This window comes from Macaca thibetana, chromosome 8 (genome assembly GCF_024542745.1).
Source record: "Macaca thibetana thibetana isolate TM-01 chromosome 8, ASM2454274v1, whole genome shotgun sequence".
Taxonomy (NCBI): domain Eukaryota; kingdom Metazoa; phylum Chordata; class Mammalia; order Primates; family Cercopithecidae; genus Macaca; species Macaca thibetana.
The window spans coordinates 24,578,810-24,601,912 of NC_065585.1; the positions used below are offsets into that span (position 1 = coordinate 24,578,810).

Below are 23,103 nucleotides of genomic sequence, written 5' to 3' on the forward strand. Positions count from 1 at the left end.
CAGGCAACATGAAAATAAAATTCACCCTAGTACATAGCCTTGTTCTCAGAGTTTCTTGGCATTATGAACAATGGGGGCTGCTTTTTTATTCATTCTTTCATTCATTCATCAGTCAACATTTATAAGTCATCTACTATGTGCCAGGAGTTATAATTGGGGCAAGGGATAAAGAGGTGAAAAAAATTCAAACTTGTGAACCTAGCATTATCTGGAACAAAGTGTGCCGACGTGCAGGAACACGTAAGGAACCGTTTGCAATAAAGACAACAAAAAATGCCAAACTCTGCCTGGAGAGTGGTGGAGGACTCCTTGTAGTAGAAGTCATGTTGAATTGAAGCCTGAGGGAAAACTCACCAGAGGAACAAGGGAAGGGAGCCCAGAGAGGGGCATGGGCATTCCAGGCTTAGGGGAGATCCAAGCACAGAGCTTATGCAGTGCTGCATGGCCCAGTTAAAGCACCATGTATGGCCCTGGGGAATGAGGGAAAATGAATCAGATATTCACTAAGTACCCAGCACTTGACACAAGTTACCGTTTACAACTTGTGTATCCATTCTGCAAGGCCTGTATTAGTGTGCCCATTTTGCAGATTAGGTACCTGAGGCTCAGAAGAGTTCAGGAATCACCCCAGGTGGTGTAGCTTCTGAGAGATGGAGGTGGGATTCCAGTTCTGGAACTGTGTGTCACTTGCCTACCTGTGCCTTGGTACCACTGGGGATTGGCACAGAGGTGGGAGATGGGGAGGAAGACTTTTCACTAGTGTATCCTTTTTTACCTTTTGAAATTGGAACCATGGGGAGTGGCAGGAGTCTTTGGGGATGATAAGAATCATGGATGTGATCTGGGTAGATATTTTTACATTTGGTGTCAAATAACAAATGTCCAAGGAGTGACTGTTGAATCCAAACAATTTTGCAGTGATCCTGATTCCACTGTAAAAAAAAAAAAAATTCTGTGAGGACACAAAGTACTCAGCTACAGGAAGAGATAAATTGCTCCCCAGGAGTCTCCCCTCTTTTGTTTTTTTTTTTTTTTTTTTTCAGCTTTCCTATCTTGTAACCAGGTTTAGCACTGGGACTCCAACCCTCTGGTAAGACGAGGAGACTGAGAAAGGCTCTGCCTTAGGTCTGGTTCTTCAGAAGCAGAGAAGGCAACAAGGACTGAAGTGGCAGTGAGTTCTTAAGCAAATGCTCCCAGGAGAAGCCTGGAAGGGACAGGGGGAAGGACAACCGAGAGAGGAACCAAGGAGGCTAGTATTTCAGGGAAAATCTCGGTCTCAGCCTGACCTTACAGGGGGCTGGAGAGCTAGACTGCTTAGCATGGTAGCCACTAGCCAGATGTGGCTATTTAAAATAATTAAAGTAAAATTTAAAATTCAGATCCTCAGCCTCGTCAGCCATATTTCAACTGTCCAACAGCCACCTGTGGCTAGTGACTATCATTGTGAACAGCACAGATCTAGAACATTGCCATCACCACCAAAATTCTATCAGACAGCACTTCCCTAGAGCATGTAAATGACTCCTTCCAAGTTTGTCCCGACTCAGGCAAGTGACTGGACCTGTACATTCCTCCAGCAGTCCATGGACAGCTGAGGCTGCCTGGAGAGATGTCATCTCGCAGGCTCTTCAGGCTTCTGCACAAGCAGGAAAGTCCTAAGTGTGATTCCTTAAAAGCAAAGGCCCAGAAGGAGGGATGGGTGTGCAGAAACAGTAAATGGGACCTGAAGAGGTTTGAGTGGAGCACTGAAAGTGTCTGTTACAGGTTCACAAGAGACACAGGTGCCAGGTCTGAACCGAGAGTAAACCAGATGAATAGCCTAAACCCATAAGCCTGCAACCAATATGAAAACAGGAAATGGAAACCTCTTCAGTGCATCATTGTGGTCATTTAGAATAGAAGATGCAGGCTGGGCGTGGTGGCTCACACCTGTAATCCCGGCACTTTGGGAGGCCAAGGTAGGCAGATCACCTGAAGTCAGGGGTTCAAGGCCAGCCTGGTCAACATGGTGAAACCCCATCTCTACTAAAAATACAAAAATTAGCCAGGCATGGTGGTGGGGGCCTGTCATCCCAGCTACTCAGTAGGGTTTGGCATGAGAATGCCTGAACCTGGGAAGCAGCATTGCAGTGAGCCAAGATCGCGCCACTGTATTCCAGCCTGGGCAACAGAGCAAGACTCTATTTAAAAATAATAATAATAAGTAAATAAATAAAAAAGACAAAAAGAAGATGCAGTTAAAAAAAAAAATCAGTGTCTACAATGCAACCATAAAGGGGACCCAGTTGTAATAGTTGTCCCCTGAACTCACTGTCCCTCTCCCAAATTACCCAGCCTAACCACTGAACTGCAAGAGGAAATGTTCCTCTGTGTGTATATTAGCCCTATGAGGAATGATACAATTAGGCCTGAAGGATTGCCTTGGTCTCTGGCTGGTAGTCCATGAGGCAGAGTATGTCCAGGATCTTAGGTGGCACTGGCTGTTCATTCTCACTCTATCCTCTTGAAGTAGTAGGTGAGCTTTTGCCTGCTCCTGAGCTGCAGCCTGGATATGGCAGAGCTGGGAGTTCGCATCCTAGTCTTCCTTCCTCCAGATGGGTGCTTAACCCCAGCCGGATCACCCCAGCTCCCTCTTTCAGAATCCCCATCTGTGAAACACACTCACTGGAATGCCATTGTCTCCAAAGCCAAAGGAAAATATACTTTGGTAAAATAGATTTTTAACTGATTTTTTGGGTTAAGCATCAGCTACCAGAGCATCAGTCCTGATCAGCTTCTCCCCAAGACCCTGTGGATGTACCTAGAAAAAGACTTTTAGAAAGCAAACAATGGGAAAAAAAATGACCCCTGCCTTCTCTGTGAGATGATGTCATGGAGATGGAGCCCCTTTGCAGCTCCAGGCTGAACTTCCTAATGAATTGTTGTAGGAGGCAGGGTCCACCCCAGCTGAAATAGAAACTCTTATCTCCTTGCGGATAAAGGTGGCTGTCTGAGGTGGGAAGCTGGGCTGATGCTGTTGGTTTCTGGTGAGTTGTGGGGGACGGTCTGTGCCAGAAGTGGTAGCATTCAAAGGGAAGCAGAATCATTCTATTGCAGAGGTTACCCCAGCACTTCCATTGACTGCTTTTTAGCCACTTATTTAAGTTCAACAAGTGACACTTTCATTTATTTCCAATGCATTCTATACAGCGTATACAGCACCGTGCCCTTTATATATGACCACATAGGCATGTAATCTGTCTACTAGTATTATTTGTCTGTGTATATTTCTAAAGAAGAGGATCATTCCTGTTTTAAAAAATTTATTTTAAAAATCTTGTATTGAGATCTAATTTATAAATAGTAATATGCACAAATCATAAAGGTATGGTATAATTTTTACTTACGATATAGGGCTATGTTTTTAAAAAATGTATTATACTGTGCCTACTAACTAATCACCTTGGGTGATATTATCAAGAAGGCCATGGTAATATTATTTTCAAAATAGATCAAGCTGGACTGAGCACTTTGGCTCATGTCTGTAATCACAGCACTTTGGGAGGCTGAGGTGGGAGGATTGCTTGAGGCCAGAAGTGCAAGACTAGCCTGGACAACATGGGGAATCCATCTCTACAAAAATAAAATAAAATTTAAAAAAACACAATTAGCCATGCATGGTGGTGCACACCTGTAGTCCCAGTGACTTAAGAGGATGAAGTGGGAGAATTGCTTGATCCCAGGAGATCAAAGTTGCAGTGAGCCATGATGGCACCACTGTACTCCAGCACCTGGGTCCAGAGCAAGACCCTGTCTCTTTAAAAAAAAAAAAAAAAAAAAAGTAGATGAACTCTGTAACGAAGTAGTGGCTGGCCCTTATTGGGCATAGATCAAGGCTATGTGCTTTAGGTGGATTCTATTAGGGTTTGTAAACCTTGCCCAGTATGAGGATTATCTGGATGCTTATTAAGATTCAGGTCTTCAAAATCCTGCCTTAGTTATTCTGGCTTAGGTTGGGGTTGTGGATCAGGAGAATGTGCTTTTAACAAACCAGGAAAATGTTTTTCAGGGTTACCACATTCAACCCTCACAACCCCAAAAGGTTAAGGTTTTATTCCTATTTTACAGATCAGTTAACTTAGGAACTAAGTAGTTAAGTTACTTACCCACCGTCATGCAACAGTAACAGTAAAAGATGGACCTGAGATTCTGTTTCTGCCTTTTGATTCTTATCCACTATTCTGTGCAGCTTCCTAAGAGCATATCCTTATTTCCTAGAGTTTCAATGGCTCTTAGAATTTGCTGAGTGTATCATATATAAAAGTTTTCTTTCCTGACAAATAAATCACGCAGCAGGTGGCCTTTTATTCCAGCTAACAATCAAGGGAATTGTTACCCCTAATCACGCAGAGTGAGGACAGAGTTGCGGATGGAATCAGAGACCTAGAGTTTCTGGCTTACCTAGCAGCGGGAGTACCATCTGGGACTGTTAAACAAGCAAATATTCAACTCCACTCCAGACCAACTGAATCAGACACTCTGGGAATGGGACCTGGTCCATCTTTGATTTTAACAAGCCTCCAGGTGTTTCTGACACATGCTCCAGTTGGAGAATTATTGATTTAGAAGACTGTGTGCTGCTGCTGCCTCCCATCTTCTCAGGGGTTTGTAGTGTGTCCGAGTCCATTTGGGGCTGCTGTAATAAAATAAGTTAGCCTGGGTAATTTATAAGTAATGGAAATGCAGTTCTTACAGTTCTGGAGACTGGGAAGTCCAAGATCAAGGTGCCAGCAGATTTGCTGTCTGGTAAATCATGTTCTCGGCTCCATAGATGGAGCCTTTTGCTGTGTTCTCATGTGGGTGGAAGGGCAAAAAAAGGGACTAACAGACTTCCCAAACCCCCCGTTTTTTGTTTTTATGGGTTTTTGTTATTGTCGTTTTTTTTTTTTTTTTTTGGAGACAGAGTCTTGCTCTTGTCGCCAGGCTATAGTGCAATGGCGCAATCTCGGCTCACTGCAACCTCCACTTCCCAGGTCCAAGTGATTCTCCTGCCTCAGCCTCCCAAGTAGCTGGGACTACAGGCACACAACATCACACATGGCTAATTTTTGTATTTTTAATAAAGACACCAGCTAACTTTTGTATTTAATAGGGACACCACAACCGGTCTCTATTTTGTATTTAATAGAGACACCGGCTAATTTTGTATTTAATAGAGACACCACACCTGGCTAATTTTTGTATTTTAATAGGCCATTACATTGGCCAGGCTGGTCTCAAACTCCTGACCTCAGATGATCCGCCTGCCTCAGCCTCCGAAAGTGCTGGGATTGCAGGCATGAGCCACCACACCCAGCTCCCCAAGCCCTTTTATAAGGCACTAATCCTATCCATGAGAATGGGGCCCTCAGGACCTAGTCACCTCCTTAAAGGCCCTACCTCTTAATCCTTTTTTTACAATAGAGCTTCAGTTTCAACATGAATTCTGGGGGGACACAAACATTCAAACCACAGCATGGTGGGAGGGGAACTCCGCAGCAACGATGTGGTTCTTTTCCCTGTGATTCTTCAGAAGCGCTGTTTGGCCGCAAGCTGTGATGACCGCCAATGGATCAGTTCTAAGGCTGTCCTGGGTCCCAGCCTCACAGAGTGATCCACAGCTCCTAAAATGTGGTGTGTTGCTGCCCTTCCTTTTCACTTAGATGACCTTCTAGCGCATTTTCACTGGTGTTTTGCATTCTTTGCTAGCTTTATTTTCATGGCTGCATAGTGTCCGTCACACGAATGCTCTAGAGCTTGGATTCTAGAAACTGACAACCTGGCTCCGAATCCCAGCCTTGCTACTTACCAAGCCTTGGAGCCTTGGGCAAGTTTTGTAATCTCTTTTCGCCTCATGTCCTTCATCAGTAATATGTGCCCAATATCTGTACCTGCCTAATAGGGTTATTATAAGGATTACACTAGATCATGTAAACTGCTTAGATTAGTGCTTGACATATGGCAAGTGCTAAATAAATTTGGTTATTTTCTAATTTTTTAACCCCTCTTCTATTTTGGGGTTTAAAAATACGTTGGCTACATTTTTAAAAGAACTCCATCACACTGAAAATTTGTAACCAACTAAAATTCACAGGTCATCATTATACCACCTGCTAAAAAAACTTTTAAAATCCATCCTGTTAGCAGAAACTAAAAATTAAGAGATAAGCCAACAAAAAGTCTCCAAAAATATCTCCTTAATAAATGGAAGATAATTGGATTTGCTGGTAGAGAGGGAAAACAGTGTTTCATCATATCAGATTTGACAGACCTGGGTGTGCACTGCAGTTTTGCCCAGGCAAGCCCCAGTTTATGACCACGAGCAAGTGACGTCTTCTCTCTGATCTGTTTCCACATCTGAAAAATAGAATCATAGGCTGGGCACGGTGGCTCACACCTGTAATCCCAGCACTTTGGGAGGCTGAGGCGGGTGGATCACCTGAGGTCGAGAGTTTGAGACCAGCCTGACCAACATAGAGACACCCCGTCTCTACTAAAAATACAAAATTAGCCAGGCATGACGTGCATGCCTGTAATCCCAGCTACGTGGGAGGTTGAGACAGGAGAATTGCTTGAACCCAGGAGGCGGAGGTTGCAGTGAACCGAGATCACACCATTGCACGCCAGCCTGGGTGACAAGAGTGAAACTCTGTCTCAAAATAATAATAATAATAATAATAATAATAATAATAATAATAATATCTATTGCAAGGCAATTATGAAAATTAAAATATGATGAACGTATTAGCCATAACAAAATACTATAGACTGGGTGACTTAAACAACAGATATTTATTTCCTCACAATTTTAGAGGCTACACCCAGATTAGGTGCCAGCATGATCAGTTTCTGGTGAGCACCATCTTCCTGGGACTGCTGCCCTGTTTTAACATTCTCAAATGACCTGTACTTTGTGTGTGCATGGAGAGAGAATGCAAGCTCTCCATTGTCTCTTATCATTTTGAGGACGCTAATCCTATCATAACAGGCCCCCCATTTAGCTTTAACCAGCTCCTCTTAGGCCCTATCTCAAATACAGTCACCTTGGAGGTTAGGGCTTCAACACATGAATTGGGTGGAAAGGGGCACAATGCCATTCATAGCAATGACCTATGTGCAGCCTTCTTTTTCTTTTTTATTTTATTTTTTGAGACAGAGTTTTGCTCTTGTTGCCCAGGCTGGAGTGCAGTGGCGTGATATCAGCTGACTGCAACCTCCACCTCCCAGGTTCAGGCAATTCTCCTGCCTCAGCTTCCCAAGTAGCTGGGATTACAGGTGTGAGCCTCCATGCCTGGCTTTTTTGTATTTTTAGCAGAGATGGGGTTTCACCATGTTGGTCAGGCTGGTCTCGAACTCCTGACCTCAAGTGATCCATCTCTTTTGGCCTCCCAAAGTGCTGAGATTACAGGCATGAGCCACCGTGCCTGGCCGGCCTTATTTTTCATAAATACACATAGTAGGGCCAGGTGACTGTCATTCCCCTTCTCTTCCCCAGAGCAGAGCTAGGGAGCTTTGTTCAGTCTTTTCTCTAGCACAAGAGGGAATGCCCAGGACTGTAGCCAGTAGGAAACAGTTTTCTTCTAAATCAAGTTATTCCCTCAAAGAGTTCATAGTTGATGTGTTTCTTTGCTTGGGTTTTCCTTTTTAGGCCCAGGCACATCTAATTTATATTTTTCTGGAGGATGAAAATTTGATTGTGTGTTTCATAGAAGTGGCACCAGAAATGCTCACAACATGTTCTTGGTGTCGACTGCCATGCAGAGATGTTTACAAGCAGTGATCTCTCCTCTCCCACTGCCAAACGCGGATGGTGCCCCTGTGAGTCCATTGATGGTACAATTTATAGCAGTGCACTCGGGAAGTTTGCAAACATGTTGTAATTTTAGCAATTCTCATCCCTCAGCTTTTTATGAGTCCTTGGGAAAACATTTTTTGCTTAGCCAAAGTTTATTTGATATTGCTAAACATTAAAAAAAAAAAAAAAAAAAAAGTATGCTCCCTTGTATGGAGTAAGAGCGTTAGTTTTTTTGTCAGTGTCGTCATAATTGGCAAATGAGATGGGTCTACAGAGAGTGAGGATTAAGGTCACATTATTTCTAGAGTTATAGAGGAGGTTTAACCCAGAAATTCTGCACGGCCAGTCCCAGTGGCTGGTGGGAGTTTCGGGAACACAGAGCTTATAAAAAGAGTGACACTGCTCTGAGTCCAGTTTATTGTCCCGTGGGCCTAAGAGAAGGGTGTGGGGTTGGCTTGAAAGGGGAACTGAAGAATGTGCACTTCTCTACTCCCAGATTGCTTGGGAGCCAGGCATACCGAGCATTTCGGCTAAACCTGATGGGTAATCCTTGGTGCCTAAGCAACTAACCCGTTTCTTTCGTTTTCTTTTTTTTCTTTCTTTATTATTATTATTATTATTTTGAGCGGTAGCAAGGGTTATTGTGAAGAGCGAAAGAACAAAGCTTTCACAGCATGGAAGGGTGGAAGGGGACCCAAGCGGGTTGCCGACAACTAACCCATTTCTAAGTGCTAAAAGTAGTAGTAGTAGCTGCCTCAGGCCAGCCTCAGAAATTTTAGGAATTCTTTTCACGAGAAAGTTTGGCCTATTGCATTTGTCAAACATTAAATTACAATCAGCCTATGGTTTCCATGCTAACCCTGGGGGTTATCCTTACTGGTAGAGAATATGGGGCATATTCTATGGCATTGCCTGGGGTGGCATGAAGAAATTTACATGCCCAAGAATCTAACGGCTGTCAAACTGGGAAGTGTGGGGTTTGCCTTCCACACCCAGCCATCCCATTTGTCCCCATATACCTAGTGATCTTCCAGTGTCTGGTCTCAGGTCTTCTCTCCTGCTAACAAGGAGCCCCTCAGGAGTGGTGGGTGGGATATAAGAAGAGTGAGGAGATCCACGGATTTTGAAATCAGACAAACCAGGAGTTGAATCCTGAGACCTCTACTTGCAGTGCGATCTTGGGCAAAATACCAGTCTCTCAGAATCAGAGTCTCCTCATCTGAACAAAGGGGGCAGTAATATCTTCCATTTTATACAATGATTGATAGGACTGATTGAGCTAGCATATATAAATATTAAGCATATGACTGAGACATAATAAGTGACTGATAAATGTTAGCAATTGTTAAAGACCAGATAAAATAATTGTAATTAAAGTAAGTAATGTGACATATTTGACTCTGCATTTTATCTGGGAATCCTAGTGTCTTAAATCACAGTAATTGAGCTCTAAGGACTGAGGTTAATGAAACTGTTGGCTGTTTGGATGGGTATGGGGGAGGGTAGGAGTCAGAAGACTGCAACTCCTTGGCACACACAACAGAGCTAGCTCTAAATGCTACTTGTAACAGCTCCACAGACAGGAGGCCTGCAGATGGCTTCCTCTTTGGGGCAGGAATGTTCATTTCAGTTAGAGAAACTTAATAGGCTCCTGTTAGTGGCCAACATTGTAGCCAGGACTGATGGTAGGAGAATTTCTGGAAGCAGTATGAAATAGGAAAAGCTGAGTGTTATAAGAGCTGATTGTTCAGGTTATTTGCTCATGGTTTCAATTTTCCATTAAAATAGGACTGATTTTAGTCATTACCATCCATGGAGACATTCCTGAAGGCCTTTCTATACTATGTATTCTGCACACACAATGGGACGTATGTTGAACTAATTAAAGCATAGTTAGACAAGAGAATATGTAAGAGTTAATTAAAAGATTCAAAAAAATATTTAAAATGTATAGCTCCAAGAGTGCTAAAAAAAAAAAAAAAAAAAAGTAACTTCAAAGGAAAAATTTCCCAAGACGTTGGACCGTCATGATGTGAGAATATCCATCAGATTGTAATTCTTGTTTACCTCTGGAGGAGAGCAGCACAGGGATCAATTAAACCCATGGATGACCTGAAGTCTGCATTATATTTTTTCCTTTCAAGTTTCTTTTCTTAATTTTTCTTGTTTTTTTTTGGGGGGGTGGGGAGGATGGAGTCTCATTCTGTCTCCCAGGCTGGAGTGCGGTGGTGCAATCTTGGCTCACTCCAATCTCCCCCTCCTCGGTTCAAGCGATCCTCAGCCTCCTAAGTAGCTGGGATTACAGGCATGTGCTACCATGCCCGTCTATTTTTGTGTTTTAGTAGAGATGCGGTTTCACCATGTTGGCCAGGCTGGTCTCGAACTCCTGACCTCAAGTGATCCACCCGTCTCAGCCTCCCAAAATGCTGGGATTACAGGTGTGAGCCACTGCGCCCAGCCTCTTTCCCTTCAGTTTCCTTCCCCACCTATAGTTGGTGAGCTGGAGTTTGGCTCTTTTTGTGTGTGATAGAAAGAGTATGGACTCTGTAGTCATATAGCCCTGGGTTCAAATTCTCAACACTACCTGTGGGATCCTAAGCAGTTATTTCACTGCATAGAACCATGGATTCCTTGTTTATAAAGTGGAGCTCATAATACCACTTTCAAAGAAGCGTTGTGGAAATTAAACGAGGTAATACATCCACACAACCTTTCACGCGGTGAACATCCGCTTTTCTCTGTCCATAATACTACTGGCAGATCACGAGGGCACGAAGAAAGGTATGGAGGACAGTCACTTGTCTCCGGAAATCTACCTGGATAATGCCACTGAATAGTCAGGAATTGACTCCAAGCTGTTTTGCTGCTATTCACCTGTACTAATTTGTTCATTTCTTATAGTCAGTATCCCTCAATATCAACTTTCTGAGACATGGGACCTTGCCTTTCATCACCATATTTAGATGAAAGGAGTTTATTTATTTATTTATTTTGAGACGACATCTTGCTCTGTCACCCAGGCAGGAGTGCAATAGTAATCTCGGCTCACTGCAGCCTCTGCCTCCAGGGTTCAAGCAATTCTTCTACCTTCGCCTCCTGAGTAGCTGGGATCACAGGTGCCCACCACCAAGCCTGACTAATTTTTGTATTTTTAGTAGAGACAGGGTTTCGCCATGTTGGCCAGGCTGGTCTCGAACTCCTGACCTCGGGTGATCCACCTGCCTTGGCCTCTCAAAGTGCTGGGATTACAGGCATGAGCCACCGCACCTGGCCCAGATGAAACCAGGTTAGAAGATATACATGAGGCAATTGATTGGCTATTCCTAGCTGGGGGAAATTATGCAGGGGGGTTAGAGAGTGTTCCTGGGAAGCCCATCTCACCTGACCATTTGGTACTTGTTAGTGATTCTTTGACCCTCATTTCTTTCCTGAAGGGTCTGTTGACTCCCAGGCTCCATTGGGGTGGCCAGTGGATGAAAGTATTTGAGACTGCCAGAACCATGTAAGGGATCTGGCCAGTGCTTCGTGTGTGTGTGTGTGTGTGTGTGTGTGTGTGTGTGTGTGTGTGTGTGTGTGTGTGTGTCTGGCTTGCATTGTGGCATCTGCTGGGAGATGCTAATTACAGCAATTAAGTAAAATGAGGATGTAACATTGCTTAGCAACCCAGTTACCTAATATGTAATTTTACTAATTTGGCTGAATCTGTGTGCTGTAATTGTTTGTGTTTTAATTAAGGATATTAATAATAATGTTTTTGTATGGAACATTTTATGCAACATTCTGTGATACCTCTCCAGAATTAAATTAACGCATAAGCATTTCTTGAAAGACAGGTTTTTGGGGATTTTTTGTTTTGTTTTGTTCAAAACTAGTCAGGCTAAGGGGTATATTTGAAGAATCAGAAACAATATGCAATCTGATACCTCAGTTGTCAGTGGAGAGAGAAACACTTGGCCTGATGTCCTGCAGGAATGAGTTCCCCAATGTCCTGGACAAAGATTTGGCCCAAAAGTGGTCCTATCATGCAGCCAGTTTGAGCCTCATGGAATTAATCACTTTGGGCATTTAAAGTAATTTAAAGACACTTTATAAATTATTTTTATCTTGCTTAGGGACCCGTTTATATACAAATCTTCAAATTGGATCCATGCTGACCATGAATGTGAAATCTTAACAACTTTCACTTTTTCAAAAAAATAGGCAACTTCTATCCCCCAGACCAAAAGAAGGTAACTCTACCTCCCTAAACAACCAAGTTACTACTGAAAACACCAGTCACTAAAGGTAGATTTAAAAGAAGAAGCAGGAAATTGATGTTAGGCTGTTCTCATAAAACATCTAATCTCAGTTACCTTTCAAGATCACTTTTTTTCAGGGCTGAATTAATCTGGAAATTAGCTTGTAGTGGACGTAAACCCAAGTTCTTTGGATTTGGCATTAGCTACTGCTTTGTGTGGTTGAAGGGTTGAGAGTGGGAGAGGAGTCATATAGTAGTCATTAATCACAAACTTCTTGGGAAACTGTTCTCTTTATATTCCAGCTATTCATTTAGTCGTTCATTTAACAGATACTGAGTGCCTGCTATGTGCCTAGAACTGTTCTAGGTGCTGGGAATACAGCAGGGAATAATCAAATAAAAATTTCTACCCTGATCAAACTTATGTTCTAATAAGAATAATGGCCATTACTATGTGTTCTGTGCCAAGCACTGCTCCATGGAATATTCATTTATTAACTTATTTAATTTTCACAACACCACCATGAGGTGACCATACTATTATCCCCAGTTTGCAGTTGAGGATTCTAAGGCATGGAGAGTTTAAGAAACTTGCCAAGGTCACATAATGAGTAGTAGAGCTGGGATTTGAATCCAAGTTTCTGAATTTCTGCTTTACCTCCTCCTATCTATGACTTCATTCTGTTGCCCCTCTCTGATATTATACAGTCCTATTTATTTTTTTCACTTATTCACACTCCTGGCTAATAGGAAATGTAAAACCTTTCTGTGATTTATAGCTTTGCTTCCAACCATGGGAATGTGTTTCTGAGTTTTGTAACTAACCAGTTTTATAAAGAACAAAGCATGTCCTTGGTTTTCTCAAGCAGTTTCAGATAATACTTAGAAATTGGGTGTGAACTGCAGCTTGAAACCCCGTCCCAGGGTGCCAGTATTTTTTTTCTGGTTGGGTAAGAAAGTTATCTTCTCTTGGGAGACAGCATTTTCTTGGTTGCTATAGTTTAGTTCTTGCAACAGATAAGAGACAGATGGTCATATTTTTAAGGATACACACAGAGCTTAAAATGTAAAATAATTGAAATATAAATAATAGCTATTTCAGAGCCCCCCTGAGACTGCAGATCAGGACAGATCTTTGGGAAGAATCTTGGAAGGAATGTAAAAAGGTTGTTCCTGGCAGAATGGGAAAAAGCCAGGCAGACAGATTTTAGCCTTACCTTTCCAAATGTCCAGATGACAATTTTTGAAATCTTAATGTCCAGCTGACATTTACTTGGTACTTAGTTCCCAGAATCTGGCTACAGTAATGTGTTTCCAAGTGTGATCTACAAATAAAGAGCACATTAGGAGGCCATTTCACTGGCCGTGAATGTCAGAGTATTTCAGAATTGTGTTGTGTTGTGTGTTTGTGTATGTGTATACTTTCCTTTGCAAAACTGAATTCACATGTTAAAACTTTTTGAAAAACATGTATTCATGCAGTTACCCAGCCAACATTTATTGAACACCTACCATGTGCTAGATTCCAGGGAGTTAAAGAGAGAGGAGACCAGGCTCCTACCCTGAAAGAGAGCAAGGTCTACTAAGAGAGATCAGGTGGTGATTATGAAACAGTAAGGTAAATGGATTGATAATGATGTGTGGGAATCCAGAGGGGGGATGCCTGTCTTCAGAAAGAGATCAAAGAGGAGATCAGATGGCAAATGGTCTTGAGCTCCAGTAGATCACCTTGCTGTCAACAGAAGTTTGTTTTCCCCCACATCTTCTTACCCAGGAGCTGTCAACTTTGATACATGAGCAACAACCCCTACAGAGTAAATACCCAAGAACCTGGGTTGGCTGGCAGCTTAGGCAACCTCAGACTTGCTGGAAGGGCACTTACTTCATCTTGGCTTCCAAGAAGCAAGATATCTGCTCCAAGTATGGTTTTCTCTCCTAGATTATTAGCCAAGGTCCAGAGATGGTTTTGAGGGGAGAATAACATCCCTGGTGAAGTCAATAACCCATGCTTGAACACTTCCACAGATAGTGCAAACATTTATGCTTACCCTTTCCTCCTTTCCATTCCTCATACAAAATCTTCTCTTTTCCAGATAAACTCATGTTGTCTTTGGCATTGTTAGGAAACCTTTCCATATTTAGACCCTCAATTTCCCATCTAAATGACTATTTCTTTTGAATACTGTTTTGACTCCCAGTATAAACTTCCTCTCCTTTATAGTGGACATGGCCCTTTGGGGATCCTGGTGTTACTTAGAACTCAGGTATCAGGTTCTTAAGATCTTAAAGGCCTAATGCAATATCGCTGTAGCTTATCTGGAGTCTGACGTGCCTGTGAGCCATCTGAGTGGAGATGATCAGTAAGCAGGCTGTTGGATAGATAGTATCCAACATTGCATATCCAATATTATTTATTGGCTGGGAGTTGGTAATATGCCACTGCAAATTAATCTCAAGAGAAAGATTTCACAGAGCATTTATAAATTGAATTATTCCACTAGTTTTCTCTATTTCTTTCTGGAGGCGCTACTCCTATTGCCCTGGTGGCTCACATAACAAAAGAGAAAGGATCTTAATCTTATCGTGTCCGATGGCCTTGACTCATCTTTGCCATGCCATAATTTGTACAGCAATCAGCTGTCTGTTCAGTCACTATAAGGTAGTATAGTGATGAATGTCCACATTCCTATGTTTCATCCCCGACTCCTTATTGTTGATCATCAGAAGCAATTTGTTGGGAATGATATAAAGAATAAGTGAAATCTATTATTTCCAACACCTTGATAGGGATGAAATGACAAATATGTTGATGACCTTGGGATTCCTTCTTTGTCTTTGTGCCATAATCACTGATCTCCATTTTTAAAGAATTGCTTTTCCTGAAAGTTCAGATTCCCTCTCTGGAGGAAGATCTTTATAATGATCAGGTTGCTCCAGTGAGGAGGAATAATTTTCCACCCATCCACCTACCTGGCTCATATTCTTTGCTTGTCATCTACCGGAAGCTCGTTCCAACTCTCTTACATAATCCAGCAATAAGTCTCTCCAAAACTGGAGCTCAACTTGGAGTAAAGAGGCCATGGGGATTCGGAGGGGAGAGAGTATTTCTCCTTTTAAACTGTGTCTCCCGGAGGCTTAATCCATGCCTGTTCTGTTCACACTGTACCTAGACGTGAGTTTGTGTAGACTAGGTGCTTATTAGTCTACTAGAGGGACCATAACAAAATACCACAGACTGGGTGGCATCAACAACAGACAATTAGTTCTCACAGTTCTGGAGGCTTGAAGTCTAAGATCAGGGTGCTGCCAGGATTGGTTTCTAGTGAGAACTGTCTTCCTGGCTTGCAGATGACTGCCCTCTTTCTGTGTCCTCACATGGTCTTTCCTCTGTGAATACACGGAGCAGGAGAGATTTTTGGCTTCTCTTCCTCTTATAAGAACACGGTTCCACTGGATTAATGCCCCACTCTTAGGACCCCCTCACTTAACCTTTATTACCTCCTTGTAGGTCCTAATGTTATAGGGATTAAGAAGGAATTATTTAGGTAGATAGCAAGGGCATGGGAGTCCTCAGTAAGGCTTTTCCTTTTAATGAAAAGCAGCCCCAAATCATTTTCTAACAAAGAGCAGGCTGTAAGTTGAGCCGCAGACATAAACAAGCTGGGAGCTTGCAGGGCTGAATGCCGGCAGGAACTACGGACTAGACATTTTCAAGATGGCGGCTCCATCTTCCCTTCTCTGTCAGCCACGTGTACAGCAAGAAGCAGACAACATGGCACCGATCAACTGGAAAGTCCAGTTGCATAAGATGATTAGGGTAGGGCAAGCAGCCCTTCCCCGAACTATGTGAAAGTCATACCTGATGGAACCAATCTGTGAGTCCTGCCTAAATCAGATACCGCCTTCTCAAACTGGACTATAAAATTCAGTGCATTGGCCTCTAGCCGGCCTTTCTGCTCGGAAACCCCTTTCTCTATAGAGGAACCTGTTTCTCTTTCTCTTCTCTTATACCTATTAAACCTCCACTCCTAAACTCCTAGTGTTGTCCGCGTTCTAAATTTTCCTGATGCGGGACAACGAACCCCAGGGGCCACTTCACTATTTTCAAATACTGTCATACTGGGCTTCAACATATGAATCTTATGAGGACACAATTCAGTCCATAACAGTACTCCATAAATATTTATTGAGTATATCAGTTGGTGAATGAAGAACTCTTTATCGATTGAATGAATGAATGAATGAATTAGTGAGTGATCTTTGGTGTTCTTTTGTAAGGAAGGGAGAAAGGACTTGAACAAAGCAAGAAGCTTCTCTGTGACCCCTGAGAGTACCCCTGAGTCCAAAAAGATCCTATAACTTCAACTGGCAGGTCTCAGTATCTCTGTTATCTCCTTTGCTGGAGGCCAGTGTGTCAGTGTAAGGGATTAATGAAGCCACAAGTGTAGGTTTCATCCCACGTGGATCAGTTAACTTTATTCTGAGAAGGGCTGTTCCATAGCTATAGCCTGCAGGCCTTCGGTGTTAGACTCGAAACACTTCTAATATTAAACAATGAAATAAATGTGAGTTACACATGCATTTAAGAAAGATGAATAAAAACAAGTAAAATAATTACCCAATTTTTGGTGACTCAGTGACAGCAGTCATGGTGGTGGTTTCATTAAAGAATAAATGTTTACAGAGTAAAAACTGTAAGGAGCACCCCCCGCCCACCACGCAGGTCAAAACCAATCACAAGTGAGGCAGGCTCGCTGAGCGCTTTCAACCAGCGCTCATTGTCGTACATTTGATTATTGTAGATGTCATGATTTTTTTATACTAATTTGTATGCATTTTTTCACTCATTTTCCAACTCACTTATTCCAGTTCAGAGTCAACGGTGGCCAGACGGAGCCTATCCCAGCAGCTCAGGGCACAAAGCAGGAACCAACCCTGGACAGACGCTCACACCCACATTCACACTCATCCCAGGACCATGTAGACACGCCATGTAACCTAACAGGAACATCTTTGGGATGCAGGAGGAAACTGGAGATCCCAGAGAAAACCCAGGCAGTCATGGGGAGAATATGCCAACTCCACACAGACAGTGGACCCCCAGGGAATCCATTTCTTTTCTCACTAATGTTATAATAAAATGATGTTGAATGGAATGAAAATATTTGAGGACCTGACGTGTATGTTTCTTAGAGAATTTTTTTTTTTTTTTTTTTTTTGAGACGGAGTCTCGCTCTTTTGCCCAGGCTGGAGTCCAGTGGCGCAATCTCGGCTCACTGCAACCTCTGCCTCCCAGGTTCAAGTGATTCTCCTGCCTCAGCCTCCTGAGTAGCTGCGTCTACAGGCACGTGCCACCACAACTGGCTAATTTTTATATTTTCAGTAGAGACGGGGTTTCACCATATTAGGCTGGTCTCAAACTCATAACCTCACGTGACCACCTGCCTCAGCCTCCCAAAGTGATGGGATTACATGCGTGAGCCACCATGTCCAGCCTCTTAGAGAAAATTTTAAGCATTTTTTAAAAAGAAGACATAAAATCAGCCATAAAATTGCTCTACATTTTAATGGATTTGTTTTCAAGCTTTTCTTAACATCCTTGAGTTATATTTACAGAGCTTTTCCGTAATATAGATGCATTTTCCCACATTTACACATAGTACTTATAATTTCAAGGTGTGTAATACTGCATCCAGAGGACACGCACACATATGGATACAGCAGATAGCTGATGTATTTCACTTGAGTTTTATCTGGGAAAAGTATCCTTTTATTACAGCATACCCACTAGGTAGTGAAAAGACAATTTGCTTTATCTCAGAGTTTACATACAGTACTGTACGTTTCATTAAGCCGATATCAGCATATCCAAAAGGGCACATAATTCAACATGTCTGCTGTTCCTCAGATGGCATATCCAGGTTCTTTAATATAAAAGAGAATTTACACTTGATGAGTTGAAAAATCAATTTTCCTCTTGCCTCTTTTTATTAATCAATGAGAGTTTTATGATGAGATGAATAACACAGAACATCAACAGCCCTTCCTGTAAAACAGCAGTCCCCAAGACCTAGGCCGTGGACCTGTAGCGGTCTGTGGCATGTTAGGAACGGGACCGCACAGCAGAGGTGAGCAGCTAGGAAGCAAAGCTTCATCTGTATTTACAGCACTCCCCATTGCTCGCATTACCACCTGAATTCTGCCTCCTGTCAGATCAGCAGCAGCCTTAGATTCTTGCAGGAGTTCGAACTCTATTGCTCCTTATGAGAATCTAATGCCTGATGATATGCCACTGTCTCCCATTGTCCCCAGATAGGACCATCTAGTTTGCAGGAAAACAAGTGCAGGGCTCCCACTGATTCTACATTATGGAGAGTTGAATAATTATTTCATTATATAGTACAACGTAATAATAGTAGCAATAAAGTGCACAATAAATGTAATGCACTGGAATCATCCTGAAACCATCCTCCCCTCAATCACCAATTCCCCACCCCATCCCGAAAGATGGGGAAACCAGTCCCCGGTGCCAAAAAGATTGGCACTTCTGCTCTAAAAGCTTCCTTTGACCGGGTGTGGCGGCTCATGCCTGTAATCCCAGCACTTTGGGAGGCCAAGGCAGGCAGATCACCTGAGGTCAGGAGTTCGAGACCAGCCTGGCCAACATGGCAAAACCCCATCTCTACTAAAAATACAAAAATTAGCCGGATGTGGTGGTGCACGCCTGTAATCCCAGCTACTCAGGAGGCTGAGACAGAGAATCGCTTGAACCCAGGGGATGGAGGTTGCAGTGAGCCGAGATCACACCACTGCTCGCCAGCCTCAGTGACAGAGCAAGACTCTCTTATTTATTAAATAAATAAATAAATAAATACATAAATAAAAACCTTCTTCATTATTACTTCTCGAACACACTGGACTTCCCATCAAGCTCTCCCTGTTCAGGGTATCGGTCAGCTTGGTTCCAGGCTTTCTCAGACCTCGTTCCTTTCTCTTAGTAATTCCATTCCTCATACCCTGAGCTACCAAACGTGGATTTTCTAACAAATTGCATTTTCCCAGTTATTATTTATTTCAATTTTATAGTCTAATAAATATTGGTAGGAAATTCACAGAAACTCCTAGGATTCTCCATGAGAGTGGCATATCTTTTTCTCACTTTGCTTCTGCCTCTACAATATATTTATGCTGGCTCTGGATCATGACAGACTTGATGTCCTCTGGATGGAAATTTAGGGTATGGAAAATGAGAACAAGTTAGGCCAGGGAAGGAAGAAGGGAACCAGTTTTTATTGAATGCCGACTATAATGTTCTAGATACTGAACGAAGTGCTCTGTATACTTTACTATATTTAATCCTAATCCTATGGGGTAGGTATTATATTTTTTAAATGAGGAAACTAAGGGTAGGGGTAAGAATGGAGCACAAACCATATACTAGTTTCTGGGATAGGTACAGAGCATTGGTTATTTAATCTTCACAACACAACCTTACTTTTTTTTTTTTTTTTTTTTTTTTGAGATGGAGTCTCACTCTGACGCCCAGGCTGGAGCGCAGTGGTGCGATCTCGGCTCACTTCAACTTCTGCCTCCCGGGTTCAAACGATTCTCCTGCCTCAGCCTCCCGAGTAGCTGGGATTACAGGCACAGGCCACCACACCCAGCTAATATTTTGCATTTTTAGTAGAGATAGGAGTTCACTGTGTTAGCCAGGATGGTCATGACCTTACTTTTTAAGAAGTAATGATTCTTAAAAAGTTTAACAAATGTCAGACAGAATGGGGTTCTAATAGAGCTTCGTATGCCTGCCAAACCTATGTCCTTTTTCAGTTTAACATGCAGCCTGCCAGCCGTGATCAGCTGATATAGATGTTAAAATTTCAAAAAAGCAGGGTGAGCTATTTAATTTCTGGATTCAGAGTACAGAGTGCTCACCATTACACCATGGCACCTCACATGAGCAATTTAATTTCTTTTTTTTTTTTTTTTTTTTTTTTTTGAGATGGAGTCTCACTCTGTCACCCAGTCTGGAGTGCAGTGGCGTGATCTCGGCTCACTGCAACCTCTGCCTCCCAGGTTCAAGTAGTTTTCTGCCTCAGCCTTCCAAGTAGCTGGGATTACAGGTGCATGCCACCATGCCCAGATAATTTTTGTATTTTTAGTAGAGATGGGGTTTCACCATCTTGGCCAGGCTGGTCTTGAACTCCTGACCTCGTGATCCATCCCCCTTGGCCTCCCAAAGTGCTGGGATTACAGGCGTGAGCCACCACACCTGGCTGACCTATTTAATTTGTTGAAGCAATTAAAGCTTAAACACTTTCAAGTCTAAAAACTTATTTTGAAATACACTTTTGAGCAAATAAGAAAACACAGTATACATATACATTCTTGCTCCTTGTAGATACCTTTTCTTAATGAATTTTTCCTTTACCCTCAATCCCTTTAAAGCCTATGCTAGGTAGGCTTCAGAGAAATGCTTTCTGTTTTCTTTAGCCTCACTTTCATTTGAATCCTCTCGCAGCTTCTCAGTGACTCTGGCTCACTTATTACAAAATGCCCTCCTCCCTCCTGAATGAATTGGGCTTAATCTCTACATGTTAAATCCCCATGTGTGGGCACCCATGCCAGCAGTCATTTCCCTTCACACTGTCCTAGACTACTCTCAATGAGATTCATGGAACTGCCATACCTTTTTTTTTTTTTTTTTTTTTTGTAAGACAGAGTCTCGCACTGTTGCCCAGGCTGGAGTGCAGTGGTGCGATCTCAGGTCACTGCAATCTCTGCTTTCCAGATTCAAGCCATTCTGCCTCAGCCTCCCGAGTAGCTGGGACTACAGGTGCATGCCACCATGCCGGGCTAATTTTTGTATTTTTAGTAGAGAAGGGGTTTCCCATGTTGGCCAGGCTGGTCTTGAACTCCTGACCTCAGGTGATCTGCCCGTCGCAGCCTCCCAAAGTGCTGGGATTGCAGGTGTGAGGCACCGTGCCTGGCCTTTCATATCTTTAATGACTCTTTCAACCTAAAGACTTTTCAAATGCCCTTTTCCTTTGAGTTGGCCTTGCAAACCACTCCTCCTGCCTAATTTTAACTTTGTAAGTAAAAGAAAGCTCCTTCAAGTTATACAACAAACTTGTTGCCAGAAATTCAACAGGTAATAATTTGCTTTATTCTACTGATAATTTCGTTCCTGCAGTATTTAGGTTTATAAGAGAACATAAGCTTTTGTATTTCCTCTGTGCAATTTTAATCTAGTGGTAACAAGCCTTTTGCCTAAGAAAATAACTCTTGCATCCACCATGTGGTTAGACACCTGGCATTTCTCTAGCAAATTGTAAAGTGTTGCTTTCTGGATTAAAAGATGAGACTTAAAATGAAAATACCCTAGAGAGAAGTCACATTTACTAAATTAGACTTATGCTACCCTGCAAATGATTGATTTAAAAGTCTCTCCCAAAAGGAGATTGAGATATCAAGGCATAGGAGAGAGGATGAAAGATCCCAGTGTTCAAAAGCAATGAATAAGAAGTAGGACCTAGCCCCTGCTCCAAAGGTGGCCCTCAGAGCACTTTGATTCTTCCTCTTTCAAGTCTGGTCTTTCAGAAAATATTTACTATGGAAGTCACATTTTACGCTGAGTGTAAGTTCAAAAGTCAGTGTGAAAATCTTAGGTGGTAAAAATCTCTCTTGAAAATCTCCCCTAAAGTGCAGTTCCATACTGCTTCTCAAGAAGTCCAGCATTGCCAGTTCTTCCTTGAGCTTTAGCAAATACACCAGTGCTATTGCTTCAACTGAGTTCCAGCTTGTTTGTTTGCATTTAGGGGCTACATGCATGAAAAATTGCACACCTAGAAGTACATTCAATGCAGCCCGACGTTTCAAACTACAAGAGACACAGGAAAGTGAAGCCTCACCCAGGAAATAATAGATTCTCAGTCTTGTTTCATGCTTGTGCTGGGACATATAGATGCTCAGGAAAGGAATGCTGGAGAGAATTTTACACAGTATTTAATTTATTTTTCTCACTCATATTTATTTATTTTTCCTTATAGTTGAACTTGCACAAATTAAAGTCATGTTATTGAACTCCCTTGCATATTCGTCCAGATGTCCAGCTCTTGGGTGCTATCTTAACCTCACGCTACCATTGGAGAGGAGATGGCAGAAGAGCAGGGTATAGTGGAGCCCTTTGATTCCAGACCAGAAAAATGAGAGCGGATCACCAATTTGGGTCTTATACGAGGTGATATGCCAGGTGAATAAACTAGTCTCCATTTTGATGATCTCTCTCTCTCTCTCTCATTCTCTCTCTCTTTCTCCAGGCTGGTCCATTCAGGTCCAGGGAAGGGATCACCCCAGGCTGGTGTGGATTTGTCCTTTGCAACGCGAACTGGTACCAGGCAAGGGATTGAAACACATCTCTTCAGAGCAGAGACCAGCAGGGACCTCTCCCACTGGACAAGGAGCATAGTACAGGGTTGCCACAATTCTGCTGAACTCATTGCTGAAATCAGCACTGGTGAGTACTGCAGTGGGCTACCGAGGACACACTGTTAGGGGAAGATGAACCCTCTACTCCACTGGGGCCTTACAGTAGTTTTCATCACTGGCCTCTGGGGATAGTTAAAATTCCAGAAGCAAATTTAAATTCTTCTACATTAAGGAAGTCTATGCCCTACTAAAATGTAATCTAAAGCTTTGATTATAAAAAGACTTATCCTATCTTCATTCAAGAAAATTTGGTAAATTGGATAGTTGGTTACAGTTCTCCTACCTGTAACCTCTGGGTGGCTTCCTGGAGGAATGAACTTTGAGGCATGAATGAGCAGTGTGCTTGGTTACAAACAGCAGAAACTGATTCTGAGTAATCTATCACAGAATAAAATTATTGGAAATATATTAGGCAGTTAATAGGATTGATCAGAAAACAGGTGTGTGAGTCTCTTTGGCCTGCTATAGAGAAATGCCTGAAGCCAGGTAATTTATAAAGAAAAGAGGTTTACTTTGGCTCCCAGTTCTACAGACGGTACAGGAATCATCATGGTCCTGGCATCTG

At 42.5% G+C, this 23,103-nt stretch overlaps 2 protein-coding genes across 2 annotated transcripts in view; both read left to right on the plus strand.

Annotated features, from left to right (window-relative positions):
- SNTB1 (syntrophin beta 1) overlaps nt 1–23,103 on the plus strand; it is a 279,233-nt gene that overhangs the window by 246,149 nt on the left and 9,981 nt on the right. The window contains exon 5 of the mRNA XM_050801632.1: nt 22,370–22,566. Coding sequence (XP_050657589.1) covers nt 22,370–22,566 — 197 coding nt within the window. The remainder of the gene's footprint in view (nt 1–22,369; nt 22,567–23,103) is intronic.
- MRPL13 (mitochondrial ribosomal protein L13) overlaps nt 1–23,103 on the plus strand; it is a 205,760-nt gene that overhangs the window by 31,802 nt on the left and 150,855 nt on the right. The window lies entirely within an intron of this gene.